General features: G+C 44.5%; 1 protein-coding gene and 1 long non-coding RNA gene across 3 annotated transcripts; one reads left to right on the plus strand and one right to left on the minus strand.

Annotated features, from left to right (window-relative positions):
* The first annotated feature begins 23 nt into the window (after nt 1–23).
* Nucleotides 24–6584, plus strand: LOC125506635. Of its 2 annotated transcripts, none has more exons than XM_048671418.1 (5): nt 24–358; nt 450–3902; nt 4430–4626; nt 4728–4845; nt 6285–6584. In XM_048671418.1, exons 1-5 carry the CDS (start codon nt 308–310, stop codon nt 6294–6296), a joined length of 3831 nt encoding a protein of 1276 aa, XP_048527375.1. In that variant the 5' UTR covers nt 24–307; the 3' UTR covers nt 6297–6584. The 2 variants fall into 2 exon arrangements, with proteins under 2 accessions (XP_048527375.1, XP_048527376.1); XM_048671419.1 differs by having other exon boundaries at nt 6288–6584.
* A 1949-nt stretch (nt 6585–8533) lies between these two features.
* Nucleotides 8534–10954, minus strand: LOC125555387. The gene is made up of 2 exons (XR_007304683.1): nt 10667–10954; nt 8534–8861 (listed from the first exon to the last, which is right to left on the minus strand). It is a non-coding gene; the product is annotated as an uncharacterized LOC125555387 (long non-coding RNA).
* Between the last annotated feature and the right edge of the window lie 2781 nt (nt 10955–13735).

The raw sequence follows: 13735 nt of genomic DNA on the forward strand, positions 1-13735 counted from the left end.
CTTTCTTCTGTCGGTGGAGGTTTGTGAGCACTCTTTCAACTCTACTTGCCTACACCTGTACTGTGACAAGATGCATTTCTTTCCAGTTTATTGAATAGATACTTAAGGATAGCATGTTCTTCTATCTGCCACTCAATGTCCTATCACTCATCTAACCATGTGTTTATTTTCTTACAAACCTCCTGCTGTAGCTAGATTTCTTTGTATATCACGTACCAATACTGATTATTGATCTTATTCTTAAATCTTATTTCTTGGTCTTCAACTGCAGGTTGGGTTCAGATTGTTTTTGAGACAGAAACACAACATGCAGTGCTCTAACCTTGGCAGCAAAAATGGTCTAAATTTCATTAACAAGGTTGTGGAATATTTTGCGTATCTTCATTTAAATATCTGGGGTTGACCTGTATGTGTTGCTTATGTGCACACTTTGTTTCATTCCTAAGCAGCACAAGGCGGCGGCGCTGCTTCTTCCCCCAAAACAAAATTTGGAGGAGGGGAAGGAAGAGGCCGGGATGACGTCGAAGAAGAAGAAGCAGAAGCGCAAGGAGTGCAAGCACGTGAAGATTATGCCGTCATCTCCTTGTGCCTCCGCGGCCAAAACCCCAATCTTGGAGCAGGAGGAGAAGGTGACAAAGAAACGGAAGAGGAGGATGAAGCAGGAGCCATCCGGCAACTTGCTCTTGCCACTTCAGCCTGGCTATGCCTGTAACTCATTCCTTCAGTCCCCCGCACCCGAGATCCTAACGTTGGAAGAGGCGGCGGTGATGATTAGGAAGAAGAATATGCGTAAAGAGCAGAAGGTGGACGCGCTGCCTTTTACCCAGAATCCTACCTTAGAGGAGGAGCAGGGGGAGAAGAAGAAGGAGCGCAAGCGTGTGGAGCAGATATTATTATCTCCTTCTACACCTGTTCCTGCTGGAACCCCAATTCAGGAGCAGGAGGTGAACGTGAGAAAGAAACAGAAGAGAAGGATGGAGCAGCAGCCATCAGACAACTCGCAGTTGCCACTACACCCTGGCCATGCCTGTAACCCATTCCTTCAGTCCCCCGCGCCTGAAATCCTAACGTTGGAAGAGGCGGCGGCGATGATGAGGAAGAGGAATATGCGTAAAGAGCAGAAGGTGGATCCTACCTTAGAGGAGGAGCAGGGGGAGAAGAAGAAGGAGCGCAAGTGCGTGGAGCAGATATTATTACCTCCTTCTACACCTGTTCCTGCTGGAACCCCAATTCAGGAGGAGGAGGTGAATGTGAGAAAGAAACAGAAGAGAAGGATGGAGCAGCAGCCATCGGACAACTCGCAGTTGCCACTACACCCTGGCCATGCCTGTAACCCATACCTTCAGTCCCCCGCGCCCGAAATCCTAACATTGGAAGAGGCGGCGGCGATGATGAGGAAGGAGCAGGGGGAGCAGATATTGTTATCTCCTTCTTGTGTTGCTGCTGAAACCCCAATTCAAGGGCAGGAGATGAAGGTGATCAAGAAACAGAAGCAGAGGAGGGGGCAGGAATTATCCGGCAAATCACAGGAGCCATCTGGCAATTTGCCATTGCCACTTCACCCCAGCCATGCCTGTAACCCTCTACTAGCTGCCCCACTCCTGAAATCCCCCGCTCCTGAAATCCTAACATTGCAAGAGGCTGCGCCGATGATGAGGAGAAGGAAGATGCCTAAAGAGCAGAAGGTGGATGCGCTGATTTTCCCCCCAAATCCTACCTTAAAAGAGCATTGGGAGGAGGCCATGATAGCGACGAAGAAGAAGAGAAAGGGCAAGTGCATACAGCAGATATTGTCATCTCCTTCAGCATCTATTGCTGCTGAAACTCCAATTCAGGAGCAGGAGGAGAAGGTGACCAAGAAACAAAAGCAGAGGATGGGGCTGGAAGCATCCAGCAACATGCCGTTGCCACTTCACCCTGGCGATGTCTCCAAGCCCCTACTCCCTGCCCCATTCCTTCAAGCTGCCGCTCCCAAAATCCTAACGTTGAAAGAGGCGGCAGCAATGATGAGAAAAAGGAAGATGCATAAAGAGGAGAAGGTGGATGCACTGCCTTTTGCCCAAAATCCTACCTTAGAGGAGGAGCAGCTGGAGGAGGCCATGATGGTGACGAAAAAGAAAAAGCACAAGCGCGTGGAGCAGATATTGTCACCTCCTTCTTCATCTGTTACTGCAGAAACTCCGATTCAGGAGCAGGAGGTGAAGAAACAGAAGCAGAGGAGAAGGCAGGAACCATCTGGCAAGTCAGACCTGCCATCCGGCAACTCGCCATTGCCACTTCACCCTGGCCATGCCTTTAATCCCCTATTCGCTGTGCCATTCCCTCAGTCACCTGCTCCCGAAATTCTTACGTTGGGGGAGGCGGCGGTGGCGGAGACAATGAGTAAGAGGAAGATGCGTAAGGAGAAGGTGGCTGCGCTGTCTTTTGCCCGAAATCCTACCTTGGAGGAAGAGCAGGGGGAGGAGGCCATGATTGCGACGACTAAAAAGGAGCGCAAGCGTGTGGAGCAGATATTGTCATCTGCTACATCCATTGCTGCCGAAACCCCAATTCAGGAGCAGGAGGTGAAGGTGACCAAGAAACAGAAGCAGAGGAGGAATCAGGAACCGTCTGGCAAGTCACCATTGCCACTTGACCCTGGCCAGAGTCGCTGTGTTCAATCACAAGGAGCCAAAGCTCCACCAGAACAAGAGGGAGAGAATGATGGCTGCAAGGGGATTAAAAAGAGCAACGGGAGGAAAACCCGTGTACGTGTCCTCAGTAAGCATGAGCTCATCCAGGAGGCAAGGAAGCAGCCTCAGCCACTGCCCGAAGGCTTTGTGCCGTTCAGCGATTTTGTTGCCAGTTGCACGGAGCAGAACCCTGACCATTCATCGCCTTACAGTGCATTTTTCGACCAGTTCCGCTATAACCCCGTCTGCAAAGATCGCAAACCCCCACTTCCCAGAACCCCTGATCGTCTGGCCAGGTTGCCACCTCGGGGTCACTCATCATTTGGGTCATCTCAGCTCGCCGCAAATGAAGCTTCCAGAGCTTCTAGGCCGGACACCATTCTAGCGTCCAAGACAAAGCAGCAAGATTCAGGTTTGGGATCACAAGAGAAAGTTAGTGTAGAAGTAAAGGAAAACCCTGAAAACAAGACGAGGGAGAAGAAGCAAAGGAAACTATCTGGCAAGTCACGATTGCCATTTGACTCCAGCCGGACTTGCTGTGTTCAGCTACAAGGAACCAAAGCTCTACCAGAACAGGACCAAGAAACTGATGCCCCAAAGGTTAACAATATTGAAAAAAGGAACAGCAAGAAGGCCCATGCCTGTGCTCCCAGCAAATGCGAACTCTTCAAGGAGATGACAAAGGAGCAGACGCTGACTGAAGGCTTTTTGGCACCCAAAGATTTGGTTCCCAATTGCACTGAGCAGAGTCCCAATTATTCATCGCCTTCTGGTGCATCCTTTGATCCGTTCTGCTATAGATCTGCCCGGCAAGATCTCAATCCCCAACCTTCTAGAAGCACTGATCATCTATCCAAGCTGCCACCTCGGCATTACCCATCATTTGAGTTGCCTGAGCTCACTATGAGTGAAACCTCCAAGGCTTTCAAGGCTAACAATTCTGTGGAGTCCAAGTCAAAGAAGAAAGATGCAGGTTCAGGCACCTCAGGCTCACAGAAGAAACAAAATGTAAAAGAAAAGACAACCCCTGAGAAGAAGACGAGGATCAGGAAACCACGACCAGTGTTTACCGCTGCTGAGAAGCGCTCAGACAAATACCGACGCGTTCCCTTGGACCAGCTGGTATCACCGCCACGTTCTCCTCATAATCTCTTGCAGGAGAAGTACGCCTCTGACCCGTGGAAGGTTATGCTCATCTGCATGTTCCTCAACTTAACACAGGGTATACAGGTAAGCTCCTAGATTGTTTGATTAATTGTCTTCCCCCGTGAACTTTTGGAATTAAAACCATTGAACTGAATTCCTGCCAACTAATTTGACCGATGAGAGTTCTGATAGCTATGAAAGCAAAATAAACTCGCACGTGTTTCTGTAAAAGTGATGAATAATCTTAGTGATCGTTCTTTGTCCCCACTTATTTCATATATAAAATTAGCCAATCATGCCGTTTGTCGCTATTTGTAAGTCCAGAAAATAACCAAATTGGAATTGTCAGATGGATTTTATAGTTTATATATACAAGGAGAACTGCTGTTTCGTTTTGATGGATCTTTGGAGAACCATATTGCTGCACAGGCAAATTTACCAGTTGCATGTTGTATGTTCCTATGTATTTATCGTGCTTGTCTTGTGTTGTGTAAGTGTAGTGCTGAACTTAGATTAGTATTCCATTTATTTTAAGAAATAGTTCCCTAACCCGTCAATGCCATTTTCAAGTTTAAATACAAGAATCCAATCCCCTCTGTTAACTAATGTAGGTCAAGAGGATATTGGAGGGCTTCTTTGAACGCTATCCTGACCCTTGGTCTGCAATTAACGCTGATCCTGACAAGATGGCGGAGTATCTAGCGCCTCTAGGGTTGCAGCATGTTAGGACACGCAATATCAAGAAATTGTCCAAGCAGTATGTTGGAAATGAATGGACCCATATTACGCAGCTTTGTGGCGTCGGCAAGTGAGTGCTGCCCTCTCAATTCATTTGTTAGATATGGAATATTTGTACAATGATGTTTCTTTTTCAGTCTGATTAGTAACTAGAAGTTATTCTTACTGCAGGTACGCAGCTGATGCTTATGCAATATTTTGTGCGGGTAGGGCGAGGGAGGTGGTACCTGATGATCACAAGTTAGTTGATTACTGGAACTATGTCTGCTTTGAGTTGCCCATGACGCAGGTAGTATTCTCGACACATACATTTTAATGAATTGCTCTGAGCTTACATTTTACAGTTTCATGGCTTTGTGTGATGCTAATCATTAGCTGAAAATGCTCATGAGCTTCTCTGAACTTCTCCATATACGTGCTAGCACTGGCTGCTCCACCTTGCTGTTCATGGTCAAACAACAGTTCAAATCCATGAAATGCACCCAGGGCCTGTCATCCTGTTTTTTGAAGATCTGCAACAATTTTAAAGTAATGTCGTTGAAAACTGTGTTTGTTCTCCATAAATATGTATGCTACGAGGCTGTCAAATAAGTAACTCCATCTGTGAGAACGGTGAGGGCATCTAGCTAGTGGCAGTATCATCTATAGTGGTATGTGAGAGTGTAGCGTTGGTGCCGTAGATTAAGATCGAAACTTCCTGCATGCGCAGAATACAGGATGGAGCTTTTGGGCTTTACTGATCTGGATGTCATAATCTTCACAGGATTTGACAATGCAACCCTATTTAAAGATGATTATTATGTTGTAGGGGGATTGTTTTATTGCGAATTCGTAAAGGTTTCAGCTAGCACTGGTGCGCTGAAGCAATTCCCATAAAACAAAGTAGAATCCAGAAATTGAGTTTCATTCCCTGTTCCTGGATAATCATCGTAGGTAGGATTTTGTGTCTATTTGCATCGGTGCTATAAACAGCATACTCTATGGTCATGTGTGTTGCATGCTAATTTGAGTTTAGTACGTGAAGCAGTGGTATATGACCCTGGTTCGGCTTTCACAGCCAGCTTCTGCTTTCCCACAGCAGAATCCCAACCAAACGAGTTTCCAGCTTCCCAGAGTCTGCAAATGCAGCGACTTCGGCTTACTGTAATTTTTGCAGCACCCGGAAACCCAGCTTCCATCACAGTGAGGGCAAAGGATTCACGAAAATTACCCACCTGCCGCTCAGTAAGTCATACCGGTTGGATTTCTTTTTCCTACCGAGTGTAGCCATCGGCTCCTCCCCTGAATCGAACTCTAGCACGAAGAGGCTGTACCCTCTGCCCCTCCTCTCGGAGGCCCCTGCTGCACCGCCACCTCCCCGTTCTCACTCGGTGGTAGCTCCCTCCCTCTGATGCCATGCCTCGGTTCTGTTTTTTATGTCTGTAGTTTTCTTTGGATAGCATTTTTTTCAAATTAGGGACCAAAGCTCCCAATTTCATTTCATTCAAAACAAAACTGACAACACATAAGGTCTGTTTTTTGCGGATCCCTCGATAACAGAAGGTTCAGCGGAAATTAACATACAAAGAGGAGCGCCCAAATCACATTGCGCAAAATTATGGACGACATTGTTACCCCATATGATTGAGATTGTTAGTTTGAATTGTACATCAATGCTATATTGTCGTACTGGACAGTGCAGCATGGTTACTTGACATACATGACTGAAACCTGTTTCTCATTTCCTAGCAGATGGATTAGTTCAGTGCCAGTACATGTTCAGTGAAGTGCAAGGGGAAGCAGATGTGGATGACGCCATGCAGTCCTACTAGATGGGATAATTTTATAGTGTAACTGGGGTTGGTTTTGCGTGGTTCATGTACCTTGGATACTCTTGCTCCTTTAGATTAGTGTTAAGCCTTATTGAGATGATATTACCTGACAAGCACATCTGATGGATGCAGCGAGTTATGTTTGCAGTTGCCATTCGTTAGTTTTCTTTTGTATATATATACTCGCGTCATCAGTTCAAAGCTTGGTACTGATTCATCGCCTTTTGTTATATATTCGTGCCATCGGTTCAAAGGTTGGTACTGATTCATCGCTTTTTGTTATATACGTGTGCCATCAGTTAAAAGGTTGGTACTCGTCTTGGAAGAATGAATCTGCTTTGGTTTTAAATCTCTGTCTTTTCTTTGGGGGGTGAAAACATGTGTACGAAAATTGATTGAACAAACAGTGAGGGCATTTAGCTCATTCTGGCGGTATTGGTCGTTCCTTGGTCCACTTCTCTCAACTACTTTTATTAGAGATCTGAGTTCTTTTCGTAAAGAAAAAACAAATTGTTGCAAGTCAATTTTCTGGGAGAAGGGAGGTGAGGCCGAGCCGAGAGTGAGGCTGGGGATGACGTGGCAACAGCGTCGTCCGTGGAGGGGAGTCTGAGGCTTGACGGTTCATGGTGCGGGGTTGCCGGTGCTGGACCAGTCTGGTGGAAGGAGGTTTAGAAGAGGAGGAAGATACAGGAACCATTAGATTGAAATCGGACGGCTAAGAAAATGACTTAACCCAATTTAAATTCTCCAGGGAACTTATACCTAGAGTAGTAAATAGTGGGTCCCTTATAATGACAGACACATATTATTAGCAGGGAGGGAGTCTCCTGATTTGGAACTGTAATATTTTGGGTTGATCGAATATATGAATCAATCAGAAGAAACAATTACTGGCAAGGGGATCTACAGATTTGGACTGTCATCAATTAGGAATTAATCCATTCTTGCAAGCCGTTTAATCAAGCAAGCGCTGCCCTCTCCACCCCACCACCTTCGTCGGTAAGGTTACAATCATTTCAGTAAATTATACTCCCTCCGTTCTAAAATAGATGACTCAATTTTATATTAACTTTGTTGGATCATCTATTTTAGAACGGAAGGAGTATACTACTGTAGTTAGCCTAAAAAACCCTTCTTATATTAGAGACGGAGCTAGTATTTGTGTGCATTACCATTGTTTGATTTGATTGATGGTTTGTAGGCTGTACTGGTGAACAAGAACACTGCTGAAAGGACCATGGTGCAGTGTGTCATTGGTAACAATGCACCAATCATTGTTTGTAGAGAGAATTCCTTATTTAACACTATCTTAAAATTTCTTGCCTTATTTGACACTGAATTATTTTTTCTTTTTTATTTAACACCGAGTCTAAATTTTATGTTCTTTATGACACTCTCGTCCATTTTAAGCCTTAACGGTGTTAAATGACACCTAAAAAGACCTATTTGCCTCTCATGTGGTCTGTGACCAAAAATTTACATGTAGTTGTGTATCCAGCCGAGTCGTTTTGCTAGGTGCATGACCCATGTCTCAACTCTGTACCATATATTATTTTTTAGACCAAATGAATTATTCGCTAACCGGCTTGCCAACTCGATCCCGGTCTCCTCCATGTAACTCATTCTTCGGTTTTTGGCTGGGCAGGCCCCGACACCTTTTGCCCCCGCTTAGCTCCGCCAGTGCTAATATGGTTGCACGTGCAAAACTAATCAAAAAATGAGCTAGTGCATGTATATACTCGTGTATGCTTCTTCCCTGTATATATTTTGCATTAGAGAAAAATCTTCAGTAAGTAACTTTTCCTTGGTACAAAATCGCGCCAAACTCCGTCCAGACAGAGCCGCATACTGAAGCTAAACAACCATGTAATATTTTGGTCACATACCCATAAGGCCTTGTTTGATAGGAAGGGATTGTAGAGGTTTTGGGAGGAGGGATTTCAGGGGATTTGGTGAATCCCCCTCTTCCACCCAATCCCCTCAAAACCCCTTGAATTCTCAAAATCCTTTTTTTCACAATCCTCTTCGTTTAAAATTTCTTTTTGGTAGAAAGGGTTTGTCATGTTGACATAACATGGTGTAGAACATTTAAAAATCCAATCTTTAGAATGTAACTAACTCCCCTTATATCCTTGCTACAGAATTGTAAAGGTCACCTGATAAAAATGACTTGAAATCAATATCTCATAATTTAGCAGCAGTTTTCCCAACAACAACATAATTTTGCATGACTTGAAATCAATATCTCATCACAGCAATAACACAATTTATCATAACAACATGACTTTGAATCCCAAATCCCAGCATTCATTATTTATCATAACAACATAATCTTTCGCAGCAAACAGTTCATCACAGCCACAACATCATTTTGCAACGAAGATAATGCAGAAACATGTATCCATCTTGGTGTCATGGTCATCTAGCATTGAGAACCTGAGAAAAATTTATTCATCCAACTTGTTTATTGTTGCTTCTTTTGGTGCATGAGAACCTGATGAAACAAAAAGAGATGAACATTAGAGTGCCTTTAGAAAAAAACCATTACGGCAAATAGCTAAACAAAAGGGATACTATGGCAGAAATTGTAAATCTTTTTTCAGGAACAACCATTTGTCAGGACAAAGGACATTTATGTAGAATTGGCAGGCTAATGAAACAATGAACAGTGCAAGTGGATATCAACAAAGCACTAGTATGCTGAGGAGCAAAGATAAAACTTCATGTCACACTATAGCCATGGTCACTGAGACGAAAAGAAGGAACGTTCAAGATAACTGATCTCAATGTACAAATTTTGTTCAAGGGGCGACACAAGGGTAACAAATTTAGTTTCAGATTTCAGATTTAGGCATCCTCAAAAGTAAGTAATCTTCAGGTTAAGTTGGAAGTTCAAAGCTGGAAGCACCACCTCATAGCCAAAGATCTAGCACCAAAATAGGAAATCTAGACAGTGCAAGCAGGATACACAAACCGATGTATAGGGCCCTTATCTTTTATGGCACCATAAACAGACAGTGCAAGGAAAACAACGAGTGCACTTGTTTTGGGAGTATATTCTAAACACAGCCCCAACTAAATAAAGCAACCTTATCAAAACCTGATTGTTCCTATTCCTGACAAGAAAGCCAAACCTTACATTTATCAAAATCTGATGCGACACACATTTCTAATTTGATGCCACACACATTTAAAAATTACAACATAAGATGCATGGTTCAGAGTTGCGCGTCGCAAGAAAAAAGCATCAGTCTAGTAGGACAAATCAAGTAACGGACATGCTTTAGAATCCAATTTCAAAAACCAATAAACACCAAAATTTGGTATAGTATATATATCAAGCATGAATACTATTTATGTAAACACAAAATCACAAGGGGGGATTTTATGTTCTAAGCATATGACTAAATTGCAAAAGCGAGCAAATGAGGAAGGATATGTCGAGCATTCATAACACTAGCAGCTGGTTATTAAGTACAAGTATCCACTTGCAGCAAACCATGTACAGTACAAGTATCCACTAGCAGAGCATATAAATATGTGTGTTGATGGAAACATACTCGGAGTAGTTGCAGAAAAAAGCAAGTATAAAAGGAACAGAGCAAAGGTTATATTTACATTTATTGTTTATGTTATAGCTCTTGTTTTCTTTTATAAATCTTAGATAGGCTGTCAGACAGTGAAGACCATAGCAAATTCCTTACGTTGGAGCTCCTGTTTTGTTTTGTATTGGGATGTGGATGGCTCGTACACGATGAGGCCCATTGCATATATATTTGATACTGCCGTAGCTCCTGATTTCACTTCTATTGTCATGTGGATAATACACTCATACCAAATGAGAACATGTTTACTTCAGGGTCCGAAGGCTGATGGCGAGGGGAAGCGGAAGAGGGTTAGGAAGCGGCAAAGATAGCAATCAAGCACAGACACCGAGCTGATGGACCTATGAAGAAGCTTCAAACAACAACGCCGTTGCTCCTCGATCTGTCTCCAATCAGCTGCCCCCCTATGAAGGAGCAAATTGATTTACTTGTTTACATGGTAGCTTATAGGTTCAGAAAGAGTAATTTGGTAATTAACATCAGACCAGCCTAATCAAACCCTACCCGGCGAGATGTTCAACAAATCCTACACTACGACGAGCAATCACCATCACCATCAGAAAATCACGACGTTCTTGGAGAGCTTGCCATTGATAAAGAGGCGGATGGACGATGTGCGGGATGTGGTAGCCATGGCCCATGGCGGCCGGGAGAGGAAGCGGAGGAGGGGAGTGGCAGGGCGGCGATGACTTACCACCGGGGAGAGTCGGGGCGGCGGGCAGAGTCGTGCGGCGGTGTCGGGGCTCCTCCTCTCGCCGGCAGGGCTCCTCCCCTCGGTGGCGGCGGCGGGGCTCTTCCCCTTGGTGGCGGCGGCGTGCGCTGGGACGCTGCTTCCCTGAGCCCTTGGACGAGGGTTCTGAATCGCGTGGGTTCGAGATGATCGAAGGGGATCGGAGAGGATCGGACCATGCGAACCCCCTGTACCAAATGGGCCAACGGGGTTTTGTGGGGTTTCTAGCCCACGCGAGGAAAATCCTCTCGAAACCCCTCCCATCCACTTGCGCCAAACGAGGCCTAAGGGGCAAACAGGTCTTTTCAGGTGCCATTTAACACTGTTAAGACTCAAAATGAACGAAAGTGTCATAAAGGGCATAAAATTTAGACACGGTATTAGATAAGGAAAGAAAACTTTTCTAGTATCAAATAGGGAAACAACATTTAAAATAATGTTATATAAGGAATTTTCTCTTGTTTGTAGCCTCTACCCTGGACTAGTTTAGATGTGTCATCTTGAGCTGGAATATCAAGAAAACCATGAGGTTCACTTGTCGGTGCTTGGTGCCAATTCAGTGCATCTTTCAGGATATTACTATTAATTAGCCTAGGCTATTTGCCGTTTCCTCTGTCCCACCATGTAAGTGTTTTATATTATGTTATGGAGGATGTACCTAGCTTCTCGTCAAAGAGGAGCAGAGACTACCCCGCAAAAAAAGAGAGGAGCAGAGAGTAGCTAGTGCTAACTATACACACATGCGCACGCAGTTGGAAGGAAGTAGTAACCGACAATTGGTCCTACTTTCCTTGTATTGAAGCTAATTAAATGTTTGATTTATATTATAGGTGTTGCTCCCTCCTTTTTTTATACTCCCTCCATCCTAAAATAAATGTCTCAACTTTGTATTAACTTTAGTACAACTTTTATTTCGGGACGGAGAGAGTATATAGGAGTAGTAACCGACTATGGTCCTAGTGATCTCTATGCTTATGTCATAACTACTCTTTACATCACTGCTAACTTCATGGCTCACAGAAAAAATGATTTGCCGACTTGCTCCTTTGACAGGATTTTGACTCCCCCCCTCCGAGATTGGATGATTTGCCTCACTTTACGAAGGTTTGATGATTAGCCCTAGGGTTGTTGAAAGTGCAACTATCCCTAGGTGGTTTTGGTAATTCATAACAACATATAGCTCATTGAGCTAATGCTATTCCAAGATGATTATTTCAGGAAAGCTCAATGATTGGCATGGCATGGATGTGAAAGTGGAACCCTCAAAATGCTAAGGACAAAGGATTGGCTCAAGCTCAAAAGCTCAAGACTCTTCATTTTATATTTTAGTGATCCAAGATCACATTGAGTCTTTAGCAAAAGCCAATACTATCAAGGAGGGATGAGGTGTTGCTTAATGAGCCTCTTGCTTCATGTGCTTAATGATATGCTCCAAAACCCTCAACTACTTTCCCATATCCACATATGACCTAAACCCTAAGCCAAACTCGGTCCTACCGATTCTTCTATCCGGCGCCACCGAGTTTCACTTGCATCATAAGCCACTGCCAAACCCTAGCAATTCGGTTCTACCGATAGGGATCTCGGTCTCACCGAGATGGGATTGCAAACTCTCTGTTTCCCTTTCGTAACTTTTCGGTCTCACCGAAAGAGCGAATCGGTCCCACCGAGATTGCAATGTAACTCAGTGTTTCCTTTGTAACTTTTCGGTCTCACCGAGTTCCACTCGGTCTCACCGAAAGAGCAAATCGGTCCCACCGAGTTTGCCTGACCAACTCTCTGGTTAGCTAATTACCAAATTCGGTCTCACCGAGTTTGTGTAATCGGTCTCACCGAGATTACGTTATGCCCAAACCCTAACCATCGGTCCTACCGAGTTGCATATCAGTCCCACCGAAATTCCTAACGGTCACTAGGTTTACATTTTCGGTCCGACCGAGTTTATTGATTCGGTCCCACCGAGATTGGAAAACTGTGTAACGGTTGGATTTTGTGTGGAGCTATATATACCCCTCCACCTCCTTCTCATTCGAGGAGAGAGCCATCAGAACACACACACCATTCCTACTCATATGTTCTGAGAGAAAACCACCTACTCATGTGTTGAGACCAAGACATTCCATTCCTACCATATGAATCTTGATCTCTAGCCTTCCCAAGTTGCTTTCCACTCAAATCTTCTTTCCACCAAATCCAAATCCTATGAGAGAGAGTTGAGTGTTGGGGAGACTATCATTTGAATCACAAGAGCAAGGAGTTCATTACCTACACACCATTTGTTACTTCTTGGAGAGTGGTGTCTCCTAGATTGGCTAGGTGTCACTTGGGAGCCTCCGACAAGATTGTGGAGTTGAACCAAGGAGTTTGTAAGGGCAAGGAGATCGCCTACTTCGTGAAGATCTACCGCTAGTGAGGCAAGTCCTTCGTGGGCGATGGCCATGGTGGGATAGACAAGGTTGCTTCTTCGTGGACCCTTTGTGGGTGGTTGCTTCTTCGTGGACCCTTCGTGGGTGGAGCCCTGTGTGGACTCGCGCAACCGTTACCTTGGGTGGAGCCCTCCGTGGACTCGGCGCAACCGTTACCCTTCGTGGGTTGAAGTCTCCATCAACGTGGATGTAGGATAGCACCACCTGTCCGAACCACGGGAAAAACATCTGTGTCTCCAATTGCGTTTGAATTCTCCAAACCCTTCCCTTTACATTCTTGCAAGTTGCATGCTTTACTTTCCGCTGCCTATATACTCTTTGCATGCTTGCTTGAATTGTGTGATGATTGCTTGACTTGTCCTAAATTAGCTAAAATCTGCCAAGAACTAAAATTGGGAAAAGGTTAAGTTTTTATTTGGTCAAGTAGTCTAATCACCCCCCTCTAGACATACTTTCGATCCTACAAGTGGTATCAGAGCCAGGTTTCCATTTGCTTTGATCTCCATAGCTTTTGGTGGTCATAGCCTTGGTTTCACAACCTAGGAGAGTATGGCGTCTAGCGAGGGAAATTATCACCGTAGAGGTCCTTACTTTGATGGTACTAATT

Source organism: Triticum urartu, chromosome 5 (genome assembly GCF_003073215.2).
Source record: "Triticum urartu cultivar G1812 chromosome 5, Tu2.1, whole genome shotgun sequence".
Classification (NCBI taxonomy): Eukaryota; Viridiplantae; Streptophyta; class Magnoliopsida; order Poales; family Poaceae; genus Triticum; species Triticum urartu.

Excerpts from the sequence above, each read along its gene's own strand:
- LOC125506635 (XM_048671418.1), top strand. The coding sequence starts at position 308 with ATGCAGTGCTCTAACCTTGGCAGCAAAAATGGTCTAAATTTCATTAAC. Across the intron at positions 359-449 it reads GTCTAAATTTCATTAACAAG|CACAAGGCGGCGGCGCTGCT; the intron begins GTTGTGGAATAT and ends ATTCCTAAGCAG. Across the intron at positions 3,903-4,429 it reads ACTTAACACAGGGTATACAG|GTCAAGAGGATATTGGAGGG; the intron begins GTAAGCTCCTAG and ends TAACTAATGTAG.